Source organism: Anomaloglossus baeobatrachus (assembly GCF_048569485.1).
Source record: "Anomaloglossus baeobatrachus isolate aAnoBae1 chromosome 5 unlocalized genomic scaffold, aAnoBae1.hap1 SUPER_5_unloc_7, whole genome shotgun sequence".
NCBI lineage: Eukaryota > Metazoa > Chordata > Amphibia > Anura > Aromobatidae > Anomaloglossus > Anomaloglossus baeobatrachus.
The window spans coordinates 288,502-313,191 of NW_027441811.1; the positions used below are offsets into that span (position 1 = coordinate 288,502).

General features: G+C 47.7%; 2 protein-coding genes across 2 annotated transcripts in view; one reads left to right on the forward strand and one right to left on the reverse strand.

Moving 5' to 3' along the window:
- LOC142259307 (uncharacterized) overlaps positions 1-21,070 on the reverse strand; it is a 106,550-nt gene extending 85,480 nt beyond the window's left edge. Inside the window, 6 exon segments of the mRNA XM_075331777.1 lie at positions 5,912-7,332; positions 11,533-11,646; positions 11,730-11,853; positions 11,936-12,115; positions 12,245-12,394; positions 20,996-21,070. Coding sequence (XP_075187892.1) covers positions 5,912-7,332; positions 11,533-11,646; positions 11,730-11,853; positions 11,936-12,115; positions 12,245-12,322 — 1,917 coding nt within the window. The 5' untranslated portion in view covers positions 12,323-12,394; positions 20,996-21,070.
- A 73-nt stretch (positions 21,071-21,143) lies between these two features.
- LOC142259314 (uncharacterized) overlaps positions 21,144-24,690 on the forward strand; it is an 89,823-nt gene continuing 86,276 nt past the window's right edge. The window contains exon 1 of the mRNA XM_075331784.1: positions 21,144-21,228. The gene's annotated coding sequence lies outside the window, so the exon portion shown is untranslated. The remainder of the gene's footprint in view (positions 21,229-24,690) is intronic.

Consider the following 24,690-nt stretch of genomic DNA (forward strand, 5'->3'; position numbering starts at 1 on the left):
GCACTGCCCCTGCGACCCTGCACCTCATCAGGCCCCGCAACCCGCCTGCCATCCCTCCCTACCTACCCCATCACCGGGCCCCGGGACAACCAACCCCCTACCCACGGAGGGGAGAATTACCAACAACGCTGCTCCCTGTCATCGCTCCCGGGATCCCAGTCTAGAGCAGTGGTGGTGTTACCAATATCACCACAACCGTGGGTGGCGTCACGAACAATATCAAATCCCCACAATCAATCCCCTTTTTCACTCACGGGCGAGGAACGCCGCTCGAGTCCCCGGGATCCGGCCCACCGCTCGAGCCACCACCGAGCAGTGGGAGAGCACGGCGTCCCCTCCTCCGCCCGCGACACATCCCTCTTAATGAATCTGGAGCATTTGACGAGCGGCATGTGCCTCCTTGTGCCATGCTAGAAAAATTGCTCCCTTCAGGGACTGAAGTGAGATTTCTGGCATAGGGAACACCAAAGCTCATCAAGAATGTAAGGAGCTGTGCTGTCACACTCTCCACCCAAGCTCTGCCAATTTTGGAGTGAAATGCCAAAAGCCGCCAAAATTTGGCACAACAATGAATTGATCCAAATTTTTGTGACTTTTCAAAGTGTCAATTTTTGTGCCACGTTTTGGCATAAAAGCTTTGATAAACTGTATCCAGAGTGTCTTAACAGCTTCTACATATCTAGGATTCAGTTCTCCCATGTTATAGCTGGTGAAGCTATACCGGCTGTATAGTACAATACAAAGGGAAGGGGAAGGGCATGCTCTATAACTAGGGAAAGGGGGGAAGTGGTGACCCCTGATAATAACCTGCAGCTCACCCTCACTGCCCTCACCAACCCTATACAGATTCTGCACCTGTCACTGTGCAGGAATACCTCACCCTAGGCAAACTCTGATCTGAGCCCTAAGTAAGGATAGCGGGTATGAGCTTTTTGTCAAGACCACTAATGCTAATGGAGACAAAAGGAAACAATACAGGGGAAACACAAATGCTACCACCTGAGCCCAGGTACATAGCAAAAGTCAAACACTTATCTTAGGAGCCGGTACCACAGAAGTATCTGGAAAAACAAGAGACGACCGCTGCAGACCACAGCCAGGAACAACTATAAACCGCAGCCAAAAAAACCCAGGGTGAGGTTTATAAAGGAAATCAGAGGATGGCAACAGAGAGGAAAAACCTGACAGGTTGCCAGGGTCATAGAGGTCGCTGCTGCAGAAACAGAGAACTGTCAGATAACACATGCTGTCAATCTCTGGGATTTTCTAAAGGCCCCGTTACACGCAACGACGTATCTAACAATATATCGCCGGGGTCACGGATTCCGTGACGCACATCCGGCATAGTTAGCGACGTTGTTGTGTGTGACACGCACGAACGACTGTTAACGGTAGAAAATAGTCACCATAGTATCATAGTATCATAGTTTTTAAGGTTGAAGGGAGACTCTAAGTCCATCTAGTTCAACCTGTAGCCTAACATGTTGATCCAGAGGAAGGCAAAACAAAAACCCCAATGTGGCAAACAAGTTCCAATGGGGAAAAAATTTCCTTCCCCACTCCACATCCGGCAATCAGACTAGTTCCCTGGATCAATACCCTGTCATAAAATCTAATATACATAACTGGTAATATTAAATTTTTCAAGAAAGGCGTGCAGGCTCTGCTTAAATGTTAGTAGTGAATCAGTCATTACAACATCATGCGGCAGAGAGTTCCACAGTCTCACTGCTCGTACAGTAAAGAATCCTCGTCTGTGATTATGATTAAACCTTCTTTCCTCAAGTCGTAGCAGATGCCCCCGTGTTCCAGTCACAGGCCTAGGTGTAAAAAGATCTTTGGAAAGGTCTCTGTACTGTCCCCTCATATATTTATACATTGTGATCAGATCCCCCCTAAGCCTTCATTTTTCCAAACTAAATAACCCCAAGTTTAATAACCTGTCTTGGTATTGCAGCCCACCCATTCCTCTAATAATCTTGGTCGCTCTTCTCTGCACCCTCTCCAGTTCAGCTATGTCCTTCTTATACATCGGTGACCAGAATTGTACACAGTATTCTAAGTGCGGTCGCACTAGTGACTTGTACAGAGGTAGAACTATATTTTTTTCATGAACACTTATACCTCTTTTAATACATCCCATTATTTTATTAGCCCTGGCAGCAGTTGCCTGACACTGTCCACTAAAGTGAAGTTTACCATCCACCCAAGTCTTTTTCTGTGTCTGTTTTACCCAGTGTTCTACAATTAAGTACATAATCATAAATGTTATTTCCTCTACCCAAGTGCGTGACCTTACATTTATCTACATTAAACTTCAATTGCCACTTCTCAGCCCAATCCTCCAATTTACATAAATCTCCCTGTAATATAAAATTATCCTCCTCTGTATTGATTACCCTGCAGAGTTTAGTATCATCTGCAAATATTGAAATTCTACTCCGCATGCCCCCAACAAGGTCATTTATAAATATGTTGAAAAGAAGCAGGCCCAATACTGACCCCTGTGGTACCCCACTATGAACTGAGACCCAGTCCGAGTACGTACCATTAATAACCGCCCTTTGTTTCCTATCACTGAGCCAGTTTTTAACCCAGTTACACATATTTTCCCCTATCCCCATTATTCTCATTTTATGTACCAACCTTTTGTGTGGCACCGTATCAAAAGCTTTTAAAAAGTCCATATACACAACATCCACTGCATTTCCCTGGTCCAGGCTTGAACTTACCTCTTCATAGAAGCTGATCAAATTAGTTTGACAGGATCGATCCCGCATAAACCCATGTTGATACTCTGTCATAAGGTTATTTTTCTTGAGATACTCCAGTATAGCATCTCTCAAGAAACCCTCAAGGATTACCAACCGTAGAGGTTAAACTTACCGGCCTATAATTTCCCGGCTCAGTTTTTGTCCCCTTTTTGAATATTGGCACCACATTTGCTATGCGCCAGTCCTGCGGTACCGACCCTGTTATTAAGGAATCTGAGAAGATTAAAAATAATGGTCTATCTATCACAGAACTCAATTCCTGTAGTACTCTGGGGTGTATGCCATCCGGGCCCGGAGATTTGTCAACCTTAATGATTTCGAGGCGACGGTGTACTTCCTGCTGGGTTAAGCAGGTAATATTCAAGGGTGAATTTATGGTATCACTGGTCATGTCATCTGCCATGGCATTTTCTTGTATAAAAACCGTAGAAAAAAAGTCATTCAGCAGGTTGGCTTTACCCTCATCCCCTTCCACCATTTCACCAAGACTATTTTTAAGGGGGACAACACTATCGCTTTTCAGTTTTTTACTGTTTATGTAGTTAAAGAATATTTTAGGATTATTTTTACTTTCTCTCGCAATGAGTCTCTCTGTCTCAAACTTGGCTAACTTAATTTGCTTTTTACATATTTTATTTAATTTTCTATAATTATATAATGCCTCATCACTACCTACCCTCTTTAATTCTTTTAAGGCTTTCTGTTTTTCTTTTATTGCTTCCCTTGCAGCTCTATTTAGCCATATGGGTTTCCTCCTATTTCTAGCATGTTTGTTCCCATAGGGTATATTTTCTGCACAAGCCCTATTCAGGATGCTCATAAAAGTCTCCCATTTGCTTTGTGTACTTTTATTACTTAGTACATCATCCCAGTTTATTGCACTAAGATAAATCAATGCACCAAATCGTCCATTGTTGACACGTCGTTCCTTTTCATAAAACCGTTGATTGTTGAGGGCGCAGGTTGTTCGTCGTTCCTGAGGCAGCACACATCGCTATGTGTGACACCTCGGGAACGACGAATTACAGCTGACCTACGGCCGCCGGGAATGAGGAAGGAAGGAGGTGGGCGGGATGTTACAGCCGTTCATCTCCGCCCCTCCGCTTCTATTGGGCGGCCGCTTAGTGACGCCGCATGAACCGCCCCCTTAGAAAGGAGGCGGTTCACCGGCAATAGCGATGTCGCTAGGCAGGTAAGTCCGTGTGACGGCTCCTAACGATATTGTGCGCCATGGGCAGCGATTTGCCCGTGACGCACAAACAACGGGGGCGGGTACGCTCGCTAGCGATATCGCAAGCGATATTGCTGCATGAAATACCCCCTTAACACTCAATGCCACTGGATTGGCCGCCGGCCATGACACCTCTGTGACATCCCCTCACTATTTTTGTGCGAAATGCCTACAGCTCTGTCTCAACTTCAGAGGTTCTGAGGCAAAATCATCACATCTAAACAATAGAGAAAGATAGACATGAGGAATATATATTTTACAAGCATTTATTAACAAAACAAGTTTTGAAAAGCAATTATATACAATGTAATAATATTAATAATTTTATTCATTTATATAGCGCTATTAATTCCACAGCGCTTTACATACATTGGCAATACTGTCCCCATTGGGGCTCACAATCTAGAGTCCCTATATGTATGTCTTTGGAGTGTGGGAGGAAACCGGAGTACCCGGAGGAAACCCACGCAAACACGGGGAGAACATACAAACTCCTTGCAGATAGTGTCCCTGGTGGGATGTGAACCCAGGACCCTAGCGCTGCAAGACTGCAGTGTTTTAATGTGAGCCACCGTGCCGCCCAGTGTGATATATTTAAGAGTTCCTATCTCCACTCTTGGGTTTCACTTTTTGGTAAATAAAACAATGGGTAACCTGAGATTAGTCAATTATATAAATATATTCCAGTATCAAAACATTTTACAAATGTTCCTAAAGGCTCTCAAAATACCCAACTTACTAGCAAAGTTGAAACCGAATTTCCATCTTGTGGGATCTCAGTGTGCAGAGTGGGATCCCACAAATCTCTGCAGCTGCTCTAAACAAGAGAAATTGCTCTCTCAACTAATCCAGCGCGGTCACTTACTTTTTTAAGATTTTAGGGAACTGCTTGAGAAGGTTGCCGCAGAGCTGGGGTCGTTCAGCTCACTCTTTCACTGCCAGTGATCGCTGAAGCTTGTGGCATCTCACAACCTGGAAGTTCCTTTCGTGTGACATTAGGGACACTTCCAAAAGTTTTGATACTGAATTATATTTAAAAAATTCACTAATCTGCGGCTCTCTATTGCTTTAGTAAATAAATAAGGCAGCCACAGATTTGTGATAAGCACTGTTTAAAGAGAAAGTCGTCATTTAAAGAGAAAGTCGTAACAGCGTCAGCAGCAGATTCCAACATAAGTGTGTCATGACCGCATTTTTTGCTTCAATTTTTTCCCCATTTTCCTCCTTCAAAACATAGGTGTGTCTTATGGTCTGAAAAATACGTTAAGTTTAAAAAGAAAGAAAATAGTTATTTCCCTCACCAATTCTTACTTGAGCAATTGTAGCTGATTTTTGGATAAAACCCTTTGAATTATGGTACAACATGATGGCTTCTCCCGTGTGACTCATCTGACAACAGGACCTGATTAATCTTAAAAACATTTGCCAAATTCTGAAAGCAAGGATGGCTGCTCCGCTCTGTTGGTTTTCTGATGTCGGCAAGACTTGATTTAACAGTTAAACATTTCAATTATGCACAACTTGAAAAAGGTTCCTTCCCTGTGCGGCTTCTTCACATGTTTAACAAGATCTCATTTCTAAAAATTACATTTTCCACATTCAGAACATAAAAATGGTTTATTTTGTGTGATTTTTTTGATAGTAAACAAGACTTGATTTCCTAATAAAACATTTACCACATTCTGGGCATGAAAATGGCTTCTCCCCTGTGTGAGATCTTTGATGCACAACAAATTGTGATTTCCAATTAAAACATTTCCCACACTCTGAACATAAAAAAGGCTTCTCCCTTGCGTGAGATATTTGATGTGAAACAAGTTCTGATTTCTGATAAAACATTTCCTACACTCTGAGCATGAAAATGGACTCTTACTAGAGTTAATGTTTTCATGGTTAGCAAGTGTTATTCTCCGAATAAACATTTTTCACCTTCTGAACATGAAAATGGCTTCTCCCCTGTGTGAATTTTCTGATGTCTAACAAGATGTGATCTCTGAATAAAAAATTTCCCACATTTTGAACACAAATATGGCTTCTCCCCTGTGTGAATTTTCTGATGACTAACAAGATGTGATCTCTGAATAAAACATTTCCCACATTCTGAACATGAAAATGGCTTCTCCCCTGTGTGAGATCTTTGATGTGAAACAAGGTCTGATTTCCGAATAAAATATTTTTCACATTCTGAACATGAAAATGGCTTTTCCCCTGTGTGAATTTTCTGATGTCTAACAAGTTCTGATTTCCGAATAAAACATTTCCCACATTCTGAACATGAAAATGGCTTTTCCCCTGTGTGAATTTTCTGATGTCTAACAAGTCCTGATTTCCCAATAAAACATTTCCCACATTCTGAACATGAAAATGGCTTTTCCCCTGTGTAAGATCTTTGATGTGAAACAAGTTCCGATTTCCGAATAAAACATTTCCCACATTCTAAACATGAAAATGCTTTCTCCCCTATGTGAATTTTCTGATGTGTATCAAGATGTGATTTCTGGATAAAACATTTCCCACATTCTGAACATGAAAATGGCTTCTCCCCTGTGTGAATTTTATGATGTCTAACAAGTTCTGATTTCCGAATAAAACATTTCCCACATTCTGAACATGAAAATGGCTTTTCCCCTGTGTGAATTTTCTGATGTCTAACAAGTCCTGATTTCCCAATAAAACATTTCCCACATTCTGAACATGAAAATGGCTTCTCCCCTATGTGAATTTTCTGATGTGTATCAAGATGTGATTTCTGGATAAAACATTTCCCACATTCTGAACATGAAAATGGCTTCTCCCCTATGTGAATTTTCTGATGTGTAGCAAGTTCTGATTTCCAAATAAAACATTTCCCACATTCTGAACATGAAAATGGCTTTTCCCCTGTGTGATTTTTCTGATGTGTAATAAGATGTGATTTCTGGATAAAACATTTACCACATTCTGAACATGAAAATGGCTTCTCCCCTGTGTGAATTTTCTGATGTCTAACAAGTACTGATTTCCGAATAAAACATTTCCCACATTTTGAACACAAATAGTGCTTCTCCCCTGTGTGAATTCTGTAATGTATAACAAGATTTGATTTCTGAGTAAAAGATTTACTGCATTCTGAGCATGAAAATGGCTTCTCCCCTGTGTGAGTTTTTTCATGATCGGAATTTTGAACTTGCTTGAAAAGATCAGATGATAGATCTTTCCTAGGAAGGACTGGAGGTATATCTGGGACACCAGCATGCTCGTCATATGTATCATGTGTGATACTTTGATCATCTGTTTTAAATTCTGAAGATATTAGAGGTCCATCTGAACTCCCAATACAGTCATCTGCTAAAAATAAACACAATGTTATTATTTAATAATATTATTTTGAAAGTACATTTTTTTAAACCATAACAGCAGAAATTAAATTAGGGAAAAAATTATTCCAAATCTGTTTTCCAATTTTGAGATCTAAAGCCATGTGTGCACTTTGCTTTTTTACCTGCTTTTCCAACTGCAGAGTTTTCATGCCAAAATGCTTGCGGTATGCTTTTCAAGCAAAGTCAATGGGACAGCAAAGTGTGCTTTCTTGTGCGCACTTTGCTGTTCAAAACGCTGCATTTAATTTGCAGAAATTTGGGCAAAAACTCAGCGCTTAAAGAAGCAACATGTCAATTGTTTTTGCCATTTTGGCTGCATTTCCCATCCATTCAATTGAATATAAAACGGCAGCGTTTCTAAAAGCACCGGAAAAGCACTAAAAACTCATGAAAACCGCAAGGTGCGCATAGGCTACTTTCTTTGCGCTTTACATGCATTTTTAAAGCCAAAAGCATTGTCCTTTCTGCCAGAGGATGCTTTATGAACTGCAACTACCTCGACACAAAGTGCGCACATAGCCTAATGCCTGCTTTACACAAGACGACCGATCGTGCGATTTCACGAGCGATCGTACCCGCTCCCATCGTTTGTGCGTCACGGGCAAATTGCTGCCCGTATCGCACAAAGTCATTAATGCGCTGTCACACGTACTTACGTGCTGTGCGACGTCGCTGTGGGCGGCGAACATCCTCTTCCTGAAGGGGGAGGGACGTACGGCGTCACAGCGACGTCACACAGCGGCCGGCCAATAGAAGAGGAGGGGCGGAGATGAGCAGGACGTAAACATCCCGCCCACCTCCTTCTTTCCGCATAGCCGGCGGGTGCCGCGGGACGCAGGTAAGCTAAGTTCATCGTTCCCGTGGGTGTCACACGGAGCAACGTGTGCTGCCACGGGAACGATGCACAAGCAGCGCCATGTTTAATAAACAATTTTATGAAACCTAGCGACAAGTACACGACTCACGATTTGTGAGCGATACTGCGTCACTAGGAGGTGTCACACGAGACGACATAGTGTACGATGCCGGATGTGCGTCACGAAAACCGTGACCTCGACGATGCATCGCACGATCGGTCGTCTCGTATAAAGCCCACATAAGAGTTACATCTTTGTTAATTCAGACCTCCCATTCCTATATCCAAGATATCTCTCCAGTAGTACCACTTCTCTTAAATGTGCTGCAATAAATAATCTGAGTGATTGTCACAATGTGACTGCATGATAACAAGGGACAGAGGGCTACTATACTGTCCCTCATGCTAGAAGACCCTAGGCTATCCCTAACCTCTTGATTACCCTTGAAGGAGGAGATGCCAGAGTCTTGTGCCTTACTATTCTCCTGACTAGATCTAATCTGTTATCTCCCTAGGGAATGAAGGGGCAGGGGTATGATGGAAACACAGATTAAAACAGACAGGAAAACCAAAATTCAGACACACTTCAAACTCACAAAATAAAGAGTGAGAGACTAAGGAGAAAAGCAAGAGCAGTAAGGCAGCAACAAAAAGACAGAAAAGATTAACACCACAACTGTTCACAGAAATAATGCACAACAACCACCAGTTAATTTGTATCAAAACACTTCACCACACCTGTATAGGTAAACTATAGCTGGAATTAATGGCATATACAGGAGGGGAGCAAATAACATGGACTCCCCTACAGCATGTGATCAAAGACATTAACAAGCAACCCAGCAGAGAATAACCTTGCTAGACTAGATAGACTTAGTGTGTTTATCACAGACATCAAAGAAGTTAACAAGCAGAGTGCCAGAATCTGTAGTTTCTACAGATCCTGATGCCGCCATGACAGTTGACGATGCCTGCAAAAATTTCCTTGTGACATTGATCCACAACAAAGACAATTTCAAAGAGATTTTTTTAAGGCAAAAATAAAATAGTTAAAGCCACATGTAATAAAAAATATTAGCTCCTATGTGACAATTCCCCTGTATTTGCTCCATTCTGTAGTTCCTACTGCTGCGCGAATTGATCAGGGAGGAGTAGGGAAAAAACACATCTTTTATCATCAACTTTTCTTGAACGTTTATGGATTGTTGTAATTAATTTTATATTTTGAACATCCAAAGAGTATCAATACAGCAGCGATAGGGAACTTAGTAACCCTTCAGTATCCCGCAATCGAGTCACAAGGTGTCGACTGGAGTTGTGAGGTTGCTGTCAAAAATGCCGGATATTTAACGGGGTTCTCTGGGACTGTAACGCTGATGACCTATCCTTAGGCTATGTAACCAAAGCAGGTAGCAGGGTCTTGTGGTCTGTGCAGATAAACATTAGAGCTCCAAATCATCAAGACCGTACACTACAAAATGACGTCAGGGACTAGAGTGAAATTTCTGGCATAGGGAACGCCGCAGTTGTTTATGAAGTAGAGAAGCGGTGGCATCACACCCTTCTTCTGGCCAAGCAATGACAATTTTGGCAAAGCTGGTTAAAATTGGTGTGAACACCCACACACCAGCCTGTCTCCTCTTCAGCTTTAGACTCGTGCAATTAAGAGACCTTTGGTCACATGATGTGATGTTGAAAAGGTTCTTAAGTGGTCCTATAATCGGCAAATAAACACGGGCCCTAGGAGAATGGGGGCCCTGTGCAACTGCTTAGCTTGCTCTCCCTTTCCCCTAATACCAGTGCTGTATGACAGCCTGTCTTCTGTTCAGTTCTTTTAGACTCCAATTATCGCTGCTTTCACACATCAGTTTTTTGCAATCAGGCACAATCCGGCGCTTTGCAGAAAAAACGAATCCTTTTTATTGCCGCCACATGCGTTTTTTCCTTATAGACTTGCATTAGCGCCGGATTGTGCCGCATGGCCTTGCGTTCCGTCCGTTTTTGCCGGATGCGGCATATTTAGTCGATGCGGCGGCCGTGTGGAACGTTGCATGCAGCATCTTTTGTCTGCGGAGAAAAAAAAACATCGCGCCGGATGCGATGCGACGCGATTTACAATGCAAGCCTATGGACGCCGGATGAAATGTTTTTGAACTGCGCATAGTCAGTATCAAACCGCATCTGTCAAAAAATGGAAGGGCTGCATGGAAAAACTTATGCAACGGATCCGGTTTTTTCGCCACATCCGTTGCATAGGATTGTGCCTGATGCAAAAAAACTGATGTGTGAACATAGCCTAAAGGGTGCTTTACACGCTGCGACATCGCTAGTGATTGCTAGCGATGTCGCGAGCGATAGCACCCGCCCCCGTCGTTCATGCGACATGCGGTGATCGCTGCCATAGCGAACAATATCGCTACGGCAGCGTCACACGCACATACCTGTGCAGCGACGTCGCTGTGGCCGCCAAACAATCCCTCCTTCAAGAGGGAGGTGCGTTCGGCGTCACAGTGGCGTCACTAAACGGCCGCCCAATAAAAGAGGAGGAGAAAAGATGAGCGGTCGTAACATGCCGCCCACCTCCTTCCTTCCTCATTGCCGGTGGACGCAGGTAAGGAGATGTTCGTCGTTCCTGCGGTGTCACACATAGCGATGTGTGATGCCGCAGGAACGACGAACAACCAGCGGCATGCACCTACAACGACATTATGATTAGGAGCGACGTGTCAACGATCAACGATTTTTGCGATCGTTAATCGCCGATCCTAGCTGTCACACGCTGCGATGTCACTAAAGACGCCGGATGTGCGTCACAAACATCATGACCCCGACGATATATCGTTAGCGATGTCGCAGCGTTTAAAGCACCCTTAAGAGACCTTTGGTTACATCATGTCACATGACTTTGAAGTCATCAAAGGTCCTCAAACAATCAACCTTAGAATAAAACTGATGGGGTCACTAAGAGAGTGGGGATCCTGAGAAATCACGTAGTTTGACTCCTTCCAACGTTGGCCCTGGCTGCAACTAGGGCTTATTTATGGAGTAGGGCTTATATTTCAACCATTCTCCAAAAAATCCCATAAAATCATGCTAGGGCTTATTTTCTGTGCAGGTCGCATTTTCTGGGAAACGGTATTCATGAACCCTCTGCTGATCCTTGAGTTGCCTTCATAACAACATACAGAAGGCACTAGAAAACAGCAGAAGAAGCAGAAGCAAAGAAAATACAGCTGAAAAAAACCACATCAGATAGTCTAAAAATGTAAACACAAAATTAGTGCAGAAAGTACATGAGTAGATATTTCTTACTGGATAGAGCTGAAGGAAACACATCCTGAGGAACATCAGGAGCTTCTTGTTTACAGTCCTGTGGGAGAAGAGGACGGGGACATCTCTCTGGTGTTGTCCTCTTACTGGATAGAACTGGAGGAGACACATACAGGGACTGAATTAATTCCTTACATACAGATAATTATAGGCCGTGTATATTTAGTCCTGTCTATTACCTGGTGACGTGAGGGGATGGGGAACCTCCATCATGACGTCCTTGTACAGATCTTTGTGTCCTTCTAAATACTCCCACTCCTCCATGGAGAAATAGACGGTGACGTCCTGACACCTTATAGGAACCTGACACATACAATGATACCGTCACCCCCCGATCCCTTCATAGCGTTACTGTATAATGTCCCAGCATTCCCAGCAGTGTCACCTCTCCAGTCAGCAGCTCAATCATCTTGTAGGTGAGTTCTAGGATCTTCTGGTCATTGATGTCCTCATGTATCGGGGGGTGAGGTGGAGGCCCCGTGATTGGGCTCAGGGGTCTTCCCCATCCCTCAGACACAGGGGCCTGACAGCGCTCACTAGAGGTCTTCTTCACTACTGTGTAATCCTGGTTATGGAGAGACACAGTAATAAATCTCACTCCAGACATTTGCAGAGTCCTCACCTCTCCAGTTCTGTCCATCTGTTATTCCCATAGATAAGAATGATGTAATGTGACGTCATCAGAATCTCTCACCTCTCCAGTAAGCCGGAAGAGGATCTCTAGGGTGAGGTGTAATATCCTCTCCGCCATCTTGTCCCTGTCCATATCCATCCTTCACGGGGCAATCAGGAGAATTCTCTTCTATAGAAGATCTCCACTGAGAGGATCCGATATTATAAGGACCTGAATGGGAAGGAGATGAGCCGATATGTAAAATTAATGGAGATAAGGGAGGTGAGATATCATTAGGGTATTAAAAAATATTCAACATGAAATGTGCTATGTAAATAGTACAACTGTAAAAGTAGCACATTATCTGAACAGAAAAATAAAAGAACAATTGCTCCCGGAATAAGAGTAGGAAAATACAAAAGAGCAAAAACAAATAATTTCCCAGTTTTTCGGTTAAGAACAGGCAATGGAATTAGGATTCGATGTCTTCTTGTTTTTAACAGTAGAAGAGGGCCCACACATGACGTACGGATCTGTGCACTCGCTGACGCACAATTTACCACCCATTTCTTGTATAAAAGCAGCAAAATGGGAAAATTAACCCCATTATAAACCCACATTATATTTCACTCCTAAACTGGAAAAATTATTTAAATATAAAATTTTAGATATTCTAAACTGGTTTCAGAGCTCATAGACTTTAACCCCTTAATGACCGTGGGCAGTAAAATTATGTCCTAGCGGTCATAGTGTTAATCCCCTTCCACTGCTGCCGGCAAGCAATAAAAAAATAAAGTGTATACCGCCCCCCAGCATCGCAAACTTTCCGTGGTTTCAGCTACCGGGGGTAGCTCAGACCCTGGAGATCACGATTCTGGCTGAAAAAAAATTATCTCCCATCTGGCATGATCAGTCATGTCAGATAGGAGATGAGTCGCCTCCCCCGGTCCCCCCATGTGGCCAAAGTGCCCCCCCAGTCCCACGCCCCACCCGATCATCTAAAATGCCCGGCACACACACTGTGTTCATCCTCCTCCTCTGAGTTCTGTCGTATCTGACATGTCAGATGCGACATCAAAGTTCTCCCCAGGTCCAGCCAGGTCACCCCGTCAATCCCCGGTCTCCCGTTGCCTCCTGCAGTGACGATCCCCCACGATCCCTCCTCTGCCTTCTCAGAAGATGCTCTCATCCAGCTCCCTGCTAGTAGTGACACTGAGCTTACTGCAGCTCACACTGCCATGCTGTGGACCCGGGGAGTGTGAGTGTAGCTCACTGCACCCACACTTCTCACATAGAGGGTTTGCACTTTCAGAAAATGGGGGATACATTCTCTGAGCATGACCCCCATATTCTGGAAGGTCCATTGTCATCGTAGGACCTCCAAAATGGATTACAGCGGACCAGATTTTTTTTTCTTTTCAATAAATCGGTGAAAGAGGGAATGTGTTGGGGAGTGTTTTTTCAAATACATTTTTTTTGTCTTTTTTTTTTATTACTTACTGGATTAGTGATGTTGGGTATCTGATAGACGCCGTAAACCCTAACCCCAACCATCCCATTTATTACCCCGTTTGCCACCGCACCAGGGCAATGGTAAGAGCCGGAGCGAAGCGCCAGGATTAGCACATCTAATGGATGCGCCACTTCTGGGCATCTGCGGCCTGCTATTTTTAGGCTGGGAAGGGCCAAATAACCATTGTTCTTTCCTTCCAGAGAATAAAAGACCACAGCTGTCCACTTTACCTTGGCTGGAAATCCAATTTTGGGGGGGAACCTACTTTTTTTTTAATTATTTATAAATTAAAAAAAAAAAAAACAGCATTGGGAGACCTTCATATTGGAATACCAGCCAAGGTGAAGCTGCCAGCTGTGGTCTGCAGCCATCTGCTTTACCCTAGCTCGGTTTTTTTGTTTTGATGTTTTGTTTTTTTTTAATTATTTATTTAATTTATTCTTTTTTTGGGCTAAATACAAGGTTAAACACCCTTTAGTGCCACATGAAAGTTACTAAATGGTGCTAGCTCAGAATATGCAGAGGGTTGGGACATTATATATGTGTTTGACATCTATTTATCTAGCCATCTATCTATCTTAGCTTATTAGGCTGTGTGTCTATGATCAGCATTTGCAGTGGTTTGGACGCAGAGTGTTTTGACTGCAATGTTGTGCAGTACAAGCGCAGTAGCGAGATGTTTAGAAATCTCATGCCCACTGTGCTTCTTTTCTCTGCAGCATACCGTATATTTCGGATTATAAGACGCACTTTTTCCCCCCCAAATGTTGGGGGAAATGGGGGGGTGCGTCTTATAATCTGAATGTGGCTGCGGGGAATGAGGGTGCTGCGGGTCATCGGGGGAACGAGCAGGCTGTAGCAGCGCCTGCCATGACCATATGGGCCCGCTCATTTCATATGCACGCCCATCCTCCCGGCCATCATCTCTCAGCGCTGAAGCCAGCGCTGACAGGTGGGCGGGATGATGGGCGGGGGGTGCGCGCATAATTAACAGCCGGCCGTGATCACCCCTGGCAACTACAGCCTGGAGTGATCACGTGCGGCTGTATTCACTGCGTCATTATCAGCGCGGGGTGCAGTGAATCAGTACACTCACCCGTCACCGTGTGCGGAGCCGTCCCCCTGCAGTATCGCGATGTCTTCCTGTCTGTGCCGGTCAGCTGATCTGTGTAGAGAGCGGTGAGCACAGAGATGTTGTCATGACGACAACGGTGACGGCTCCACACACGGTGACGGCTCCACTCAGAGGCGCTGCTGCTAAGATAGAGAGGAAGATGATCGGTGCTGCAGGGAGAAAAGAAAGGCGAGTATAAACGTTAATTTGTTTTTCTGTGCCATAGGATACAGGCCTTATACCAGGATGGGGGTAATTTTTGAGCAGGATGGGGGTATATAGCAGGATGGGAGTATATGAGTAGGATGGATGGGGGTTATATGAGCAGGATGGATGGGGGTATATGAGCAGGATGGATGGGGGTTATAGGAGCAGGATGGATGGGGGTTATAGGAGCAGGATGGATGGGGGAATATGAGCAGGATGGATGGGGGAATATGAGCAGGATGGATGGGGGTTATAGGAGCAGGATGGATGGGGGTTATAGGAGCAGGATGGATGGGGGTTATATGAGCAGGATGGATGGGGGAATATGAGCAGGATGGATGGGGGAATATGAGCAGGATGGATGGGGGAATATGAGCAGGATGGATGGGGGAATATGAGCAGGATGGATGGGGGAATATGAGCAGGATGGATGGGGGAATATGAGCAGGATGGATGGGGGAATATGAGCAGGATGGATGGGGGAATATGAGCAGGATGGATGGGGGAATATGAGCAGGATGGATGGGGGTATATGAACAGGATGGATGGGGGTATATGAGCAGGATGGATGGGGGTATATGAGCAGGATGGATGGGGTATATGAGCAGGATGGATGGGGGTATATGAGCAGGATGGATGGGGGTATATGAGCAGGATGGATGGGGGTATATGAGCAGGATGGATGGGGGTATATGAGCAGGATGGATGGGGGTATATGAGCAGGATCATATACAAGGCAGGAGGATCGTTACCAGAATGGGATACCTTAGTAGAGAATTTGGGGACATTACCCTCATAACAGTGTCAGCAGCAGATCCTCGCCCCATAACAGTGTGTCATGACCACATTTTTTGGTTAAAATTTTATTTTCCTATTTTCTTCCTCTTAAACCTGGGTGCGTCTTATGGTCCGAAAAATACGGTAAATTGACCTACAGCGCAGCTTCCTGAGATGCAGGATGTCAGTTTGTGCTGTGGAGAGGAGTGTGTTCTTCGCAGGGAGAATAAAGTCAGCAGCGGCCTGAACCCGGATCGTGGGCACGGGCAGCTGCATTCTCTTGTGGACAACACTAGCATCTGCGCAGAAGGGCTGACACTGCGTCCTAGACGCAGTGTCGCCGGATTGTGGGCACACAGCCTAAAAGTGAGAAGTTTGGCACTACAGCAACATTTTTGTGAACTACCTGTGAAGTCAAAATGCTCACTGTAACCATGAATAAAATTCTTGAGTGGTGTAGTGTCCAAAATGGGGTCACTTGTGGGAAGCTTCTGCTGTATAGGTACCTTAGGAGCCCTGCAAATGCGACATGGTGCCCGCCATTTATTTAAACTTTTCCAAAATTTACATGTGCTCCTTCTGTTCTGAGCCCTCCCGCTTGTCCAAACAAAAGGTTTTTGGCCACATGTGGGGTATCACTGAGCTCATAAAAATTTGGTTAAACTGTGGGGTCCACTTTTTGGGGTTTCCTCTTGAAAAAGTGAGAAATTTGGTGGTAAAGCAACATTTTTGTTAAAAAAATGAACGTTTTCAATATGACGACCTAAGGTTATCAAATTTTGTTCCCGTGGGTTCAAAATGCTCAATATATCCCTGGATAAAATTTATGAGGGTTCTAATTTCCGAAATGAGATCACTTGTGGGGGAGCTTCACTGTTTAGGCACCTTAGGGGCTCTCTAAGCACGACATGGCATTCGCTAATGATTCCTGCTAATTTTACAGTCAAATGGCGCTCCTTCCCTTCCGAACCCTTCCGTGCGCCCAAACAGTTGATTTCCACCACATATGAGGTATCAGTGTACTCAGGAGAAACTGCACAATACATTTTATGGTGCATTTTTTCCTGATACCCTTGTGAATAAAAGCTATCTGGTTAAAGTAACAATTTTGTGGTAAAAAAATATTTTTTTTTTTTATGTTCACGGCTGAACGTTATAAATTTCTGTAAAGCCTCCGGGGGTTCCAGGTGCTCACCAAACATCTAGAGAAACTCATTGAGGGGTCTAGTATCCAAAATGGGGTCACTTGTGAGGGGTTTCTGCTGTTTAGGTACCTTAAGGACCCTACAAATGCTACATGGTGCCCGCAATCTATTTCAGACAAATTTGTGTTCCAAGATTCAAATATTTCTCCTTCTGTTCCGGCTCCTCCCATTTGTCCAAACAGAGGTTTCTGACCACATGTGGGTATCACCGCGCTCATAAGAAAGTGGGTAATAAACTGTGGGGTCCACTTTTTGGCGTTACCTCTCGAATCCTGTCAAAGTGACACTGGTCAGAATTACAAAAAATGGCCGAGTCATGAAGTACAAAACTGGCTCCGTCCTTAACGGGTGAAACTGAATGTAAATGAGCCGGTCAGGAATAGCGGGAAACTGGTCCTGAACTGGTTAAAGGTGAAAATAGCTGAGACATGAAGGGGTTAATGATAATTATGACCCCAAAATAACATAGACCCTGCACCTACCTCCTCCTGCAGAGCCGCACACTAGATATATAATACCCTGCACCTACCTCCACCTGCAGAGCCTCACACTAGATATATAATACCCTGCACCTACCTCCACCTGCAGAGCCGCACACTAGATATATAATACCCTGCACCTACCTCTACCTGCAGAGCCGCACACTAGATATATAATACCCTGCACCTACCTCCACCTGCAGAGCCGCACACTAGATATATAATACCCTGCACCTACCTCCACCTGCAGAGCCGCACACCAGATATATAATACCCTGCACCTACCTCCACCTGCAGAGCCGCACACTAGATATATAATACCCTGCACCTACCTCCACCTGCAGAGCCGCACACTAGATATATAATACCCTGCACCTACCTCCACCTGCAGAGCCGCACACTAGATATATAATACCCTGCACCTACCTCCACCTGCAGAGCCGCACACTAGATATATAATACCCTGCACCTACCTCCTCCTGCAGAGCCGCACACTAGATATATAATACCCTGCACCTACCTCCACCTGCAGAGCCTCACACTAGATATATAATACCCTGCACCTACCTCCACCTGCAGAGCCGCACACTAGATATATATAATACCCTGCACCTACCTCCACCTGCAGAGCCGCACACTAGATATATAATACCCTGCACCTACCTCCACCTGCAGAGCCGCACACTAGATATATAATACCCTGCACCTACCTCCACCTGCAGAGCCGCACACTAGATATATAATACCCTGCACCTACCTCCACCTGCAGAGCCGCACACTAGATATATAATACCCTGCACCTACCTCCACCTGCAGAGCCGCACACTAGATATATAATACCCTGCACCTACCTCCTCCTGCAGAGCCGCACACTAGATATATAATACCCTGCACCTACCTCCACCTGCAGAGCCGCACACTAGATATATAATACCCTGCACCTACCTCCACCTGCAGAGCCGCACACTAGATATATAATACCCTGCACCTACCTCCACCTGCAGAGCCGCACACTAGATATATAATACCCTGCACCTACCTCCACCTGCAGAGCCGCACACTAGATATATAATACCCTGCACCTACCTCCACCTGCAGAGCCGCACACTAGATATATAATACCCTGCACCTACCTCCACCTGCAGAGCCGCACACTAGATATATAATACCCTGCACCTACCTCCACCTGCAGAGCCGCACACTAGATATATAATACCCTGCACCTACCTCCACCTGCAGAGCCGCACACTAGATATATAATACCCTGCACCTACCTCCTCCTGCAGAGCCGCACACTAGATATATAATACTCTGCACCTACCTCCACCTGCAGAGCCGCACACTAGATATATAATACCCTGCACCTACCTCCACCTGCAGAGCCGCACACTAGATATATAATACCCTGCACCTACCTCCTCCTGCAGAGCCGCACACTAGATATATAATACCCTGCACCTACCTCCACCTGCAGAGCCGCACACTAGATATATAATAACCTGCACCTACCTCCACCTGCAGAGCCGCACACTAGATATATAATACCCTGCACCTACCTCCACCTGCAGAGCCGCACACTAGATATATAATACCCTGCACCTACCTCCACCTGCAGAGCCGCACACTAGATATATAATACCCTGCACCTACCTCCACCTGCAGAGCCGCACACTAGATATATAATACCCTGCACCTACCTCCACCTGCAGAGCCGCACACTAGATATATAATACCCTGCACCTGCCTCCACCTGCAGAGCCGCACACTAGATATATAATACCCCTGCACCTACCTCCTCCTGCAGAGCCGCACACTAGATATATAATACCCTGCACCTACCTCCACCTGCAGAGCCGCACACTAGATATATAATACCCTGCACCTACCTCCACCTGCAGAGCCGCACACTAGATATATAATACCCTGCACCTACCTCCTCCTGCAGAGCCGCACACCAGATATATAATACCCTGCACCTACCTCCTCCTGCAGAGCCGCACACTAGATATATAAATACCCTGCACCTACCTCCACCTGCAGAGCCGCACACTAGATATATAATACCCTGCACCTACCTCCACCTGCAGAGCCGCACACTAGATATATAATACCCCTGCACCTACCTCCACCTGCAGAGCCGCACACTAGATATATAATACCCTGCACCTACCTCCACCTGCAGAGCCGCACACTAGATATATAATACCCTGCACCTACCTCCACCTGCAGAGCCGCACACTAGATATATAATACCCTGCACCTACCTCCTCCTGCAGAGCCGCACACCAGATATATAATACCCTGCACCTACCTCCTCCTGCAGAGCCGCACACTAGATATATAATACCCTGCACCTACCTCCACCTGCAGAGCCGCACACTAGATATATAATACCCTGCACCTACCTCCTCCTGCAGAGCCGCACACTAGATATATAATACCCTGCACCTACCTCCACCTGCAGAGCCGCACACTAGATATATAATAACCTGCACCTACCTCCACCTGCAGAGCCGCACACTAGATATATAATACCCTGCACCTACCTCCTCCTGCAGAGCCGCACACTAGATATATAATACCCTGCACCTACCTCCTCCTGCAGAGCCGCACACTAGATATATAATACCCTGCACCTACCTCCCCCTGCAGAGGCCGCACACTAGATATATAATACCCTGCACCTACCTCCACCTGCAGAGCCGCACACTAGATATATAATACCCTGCACCTACCTCCTCCTGCAGAGCCGCACACTAGATATATAATACCCTGCACCTACCTCCACCTGCAGAGCCGCACACTAGATATATAATAACCTGCACCTACCTCCACCTGCAGAGCCGCACACTAGATATATAATACCCTGCACCTACCTCCACCTGCAGAGCCGCACACTAGATATATAATACCCTGCACCTACCCTCCTCCTGCAGAGCCGCACACTAGATATATAATACCCCTGCACCTACCTCCACCTGCAGAGCCGCACACTAGATATACAATACCCTGCACCTACCTCCACCTGCAGAGCCGCACACTAGATATACAATACCCTGCACCTACCTCCACCTGCAGAGCCGCACACTAGATATACAATACCCTGCACCTACCTCCACCTGCAGAGCCGCACACTAGATATACAATACCCTGCACCTACCTCCACCTGCAGAGCCGCACACTAGATATATAATACCCTGCACCTACCTCCTCCTGCAGAGCCGCACACTAGATATATAATACCCTGCACCTACCTCCACCTGCAGAGCCGCACACTAGATATATAATACCCTGCACCTACCTCCACCTGCAGAGCCGCACACTAGATATATAATACCCTGCACCTGCCTCCACCTGCAGAGCCGCACACTAGATATATAATACCCTGCACCTACCTCCACCTGCAGAGCCGCACACTAGATATATAATACCCTGCACCTACCTCCACCTGCAGAGCCGCACACTAGATATATAATACCCTGCACCTACCTCCACCTGCAGAGCCGCACACTAGATATATAATACCCTGCAACCTACCTCCACCTGCAGAGCCGCACACTAGATGGTAAATGCTAGAGTGTACAGGCTCCTTCCCGGCATGACGTCACTACGGTCACGTGTTAGGGGCGTGGTCGGTGCGTGGTCTAATTTCACAATGCACGAGGAGACGCCATTTCCTCCTGCTTCTCGGCATGTGTGGTCGCTGCTTCTGCTGCAGCCTCTCCCTCAGAACCCCGCGCTATGGATGACTCTTTCCTGCACAGAACAAGGTCAGTGTCTTCATAGTTACAAACGGGAGTTCTTTATTACTGTGTGGCTAAGCTTCATGCTGTGTGTCTGGTCTGTATTTTTTTGGGGGGGCGCTCAATGCTGCTGTGGACCATCTGTGCTGGGGGCCAGTGCTGCTGGGGTCAGCGGGGGGCTCTGTCCTCTGCTTGGGATGTATGGGGTCAGGTGCTGGGGTCAGTGGGGGGCTCGGTCCGGTGCTGGGTTCAGTGGGGGTCTCTGTCCTCTGCTGGGGATGGTGGGGGTCGGGTGCCGGGGTCAGTGGGGGGCAGAGGGCATCTGTTACGGGGGGGGGGGTCGTTGCCCCTCTCCCCCCCCCCCCCTCCTTCTTTCCCCCCCCCTCCTTCTCTTTCCCCCCCCCCTCCTTCTCTTTCCCCCCCCCTCCTTCTCTTTCCCCCCCCTCCTTCTCTTTCCCCCCCCCTCCTTCTCTTTCCCCCCCCCTCCTTCTCTTTCCCCCCCCCTCCTTCTCTTTCCCCCCCCCTCCTTCTCTTTCCCCCCCCTCCTTCTCTTTCCCCCCCTCCTTCTCTTTCCCCCCCCTCCTTCTCTTTCCCCCCCCCTCCTTCTCTTTCCCCCCCCTCCTTCTCTTTCCCCCCCCTCCTTCTCTTTCCCCCCCCCTCCTTCTCTTTCCCCCCCCTCCTTCTCTTTCCCCCCCCTCCTTCTCTTTCCCCCCCCCTCCTTCTCTTTCCCCCCCCTCCTTCTCTTTCCCCCCCCCTCCTTCTCTTCCCCCCCTCCTTCTCTTCCCCCCCCCTCCTTCTCTTTCCCCCCCCTCCTTCTCTTTCCCCCCCCTGCCTTCTCTTCTTCCCCCCCCCTCCTTCTCTTTCCCCCCCCCCTCCTTCTCTTTCCCCCCCCCTCCTTCTCTTTCCCCCCCCCTCCTTCTCTTTCCCCCCCCCTCCTTCTCTTTCCCCCCCCCTCCTTCTCTTTCCCCCCCCCTCCTTCTCTTTCCCCCCCCCTCCTTCTCTTTCCCCCCCCCTCCTTCTCTTTCCCCCCCCCTCCTTCTCTTTCCCCCCCCTCCTTCTCTTTCCCCCCCCTCCTTCTCTTTCCCCCCCCTCCTTCTCTTTCCCCCCCCTCCTTCTCTTTCCCCCCCTCCTTCTCTTTCCCCCCCCTCCTTCTCTTTCCCCCCCCTCCTTCTCTTTCCCCCCCCTCCTTCTCTTTCCCCCCCCTCCTTCTCTTTCCCCCCCTCCTTCTCTTTCCCCCCCTCCTTCTCTTTCCCCCCCTCCTTCTCTTTCCCCCCCCCTCCTTCTCTTTCCCCCCCCTCCTTCTCTTTCCCCCCCCTCCTTCTCTTTCCCCCCCTCCTTCTCTTTCCCCCCCTCCTTCTCTTTCCCCCCCCCTCCTTCTCTTTCCCCCCCCCCTCCTTCTCTTTCCCCCCCCCCCCTCCTTCTCTTTCCCCCCCCCCTCCTTCTCTTTCCCCCCCCCCTCCTTCTCTTTCCCCCCCCCCTCCTTCTCTTTCCCCCCCCCCCTCCTTCTCTTTCCCCCCCCCCTCCTTCTCTTTCCCCCCCCCTCCTTCTCTTTCCCCCCCCTCCTTCTCTTTCCCCCCCCTCCTTCTCTTTCCCCCCCCTCCTTCTCTTTCCCCCCCCCTCCTTCTCTTTCCCCCCCCCTCCTTCTCTTTCCCCCCCCCCTCCTTCTCTTTCCCCCCCCCCTCCTTCTCTTTCCCCCCCCCTCCTTCTCTTTCCCCCCCCTCCTTCTCTTTCCCCCCCCTCCTTCTCTTTCCCCCCCCCTCCTTCTCTTTCCCCCCCCCTCCTTCTCTTTCCCCCCCCCTCCTTCTCTTTCCCCCCCCCTCCTTCTCTTTCCCCCCCCCTCCTTCTCTTTCCCCCCCCCTCCTTCTCTTTCCCCCCCCCTCCTTCTCTTTCCCCCCCCCCTCCTTCTCTTTCCCCCCCCTCCTTCTCTTTCCCCCCCCCTCCTTCTTCTTCTCCCCCCCCCTCTTCTCTTTCCCCCCCCCCCCCCCCTTCTCTTTCCCCCCCCCCCCCTTCTCTTTCCCCCCCCCCCTTCTCTTTTCCCCCCCCCCCTTCTCTTTTCCCCCCCCCCTCCTTCTCTTTCCCCCCCCTCCTTCTCTTCCCCCCCCCCTCCTTCTCTTCCCCCCCCCCTCCTTCTCTTTCCCCCCCCCTCCTTCTCTTTCCCCCCCCCCTCCTTCTCTTTCCCCCCCCCTCCTTCTCTTTCCCCCCCCCTCCTTCTCTTTCCCCCCCCTCCTTCTCTTTCCCCCCCCCCTCCTTCTCTTTCCCCCCCCCCCTCCTTCTCTTTCCCCCCCCCTCCTTCTCTTCCCCATCCCCCTCTTCTCTTCCCATCCCCCTCCCCCCCTTCTCTTTCCCCCCCCCCCCCTTCTCTTTTCCCCCCCCTTCTCTTTTCCCCCCCCTTCTCTTTCCCCCCTCCTTCTCTTTCCCCCCCCCTCCTTCTCTTTCCCCCCCCCCTCCTTCTCTTTCCCCCCCCCCTCTTCTCTTTCCCCCCCCCCCCCCCTTCTCTTTCCCCCCCCCCCCCCTTCTCTTTCCCCCCCCCCCCCCTTCTCTTTCCCCCCCCCCCCTTCTCTTTTCCCCCCCCCTCCTTCTCTTTCCCCCCCCTCCTTCTCTTTCCCCCCCCTCCTTCTCTTTCCCCCCCCCTCCTTCTCTTTCCCCCCCCCTCCTTCTCTTTCCCCCCCCTCCTTCTCTTTCCCCCCCCCCCTCCTTCTCTTTCCCCCCCCTCCTTCTCTTCCCCATCCCCCTCTTCTCTTCCCATCCCCCTCTTCTCTTTCCCCCCCCCCCCCCCCTTCTCTTTCCCCCCCCCCCCCTTCTCTTTCCCCCCCCCCCTTCTCTTTTCCCCCCCCTTCTCTTTCCCCCCCCCTTCTCTTTCCCCCCCCCTTCTCTTTCCCCCCCCCTTCTCTTCCCCCCCCCCCCCTTCTCTTCCCTCCCCCCCCCCGCCTTCCCCTCAGGACGTGACAGACAGATGAGGATGAGATGTAGGGTGGGGCAGCACTGTGGGGAGGACGGGTAGATGATGTAGGGCGGTGCAGAACTGTGGGGAGGATGGGTAGGTGATGGCCAGAGATGGGGAGGGGATGTAGGTGGTGCAGATCTGTGGATTGCTTTGTGGTTGAGAGAGAGCTTTAGATTGTACTCTGTAGTGGACGGGCAGCAGCTGGCACAGGGTAGAGGCATGGGTTTAGCGTTTTGAGTGAGCTATGATGCTGGCTGCTGCATTCAAAAGAGATTTCAGAGGTTTATTGGGGGGTTAAATTAATTTTTTGGTTATAAGTTGCTTCATAATACAACTTTTTTTTTTTTTCCTTTCTTGCTCCCCTGCAGTCACCAGAAACCCATAATTACACAATTAATTAAATGCACTTCTAATCATTTTAATTTTTTTTTTTCTTTCAGGTTTTGACACAATCTGCTGCAGAATTGATGATGGAATTGCCGTACTCCTTGCTTTGTGTGGATGACGCGTCCTACATGGGGGGCTGTACGTATTTTTATCCATTC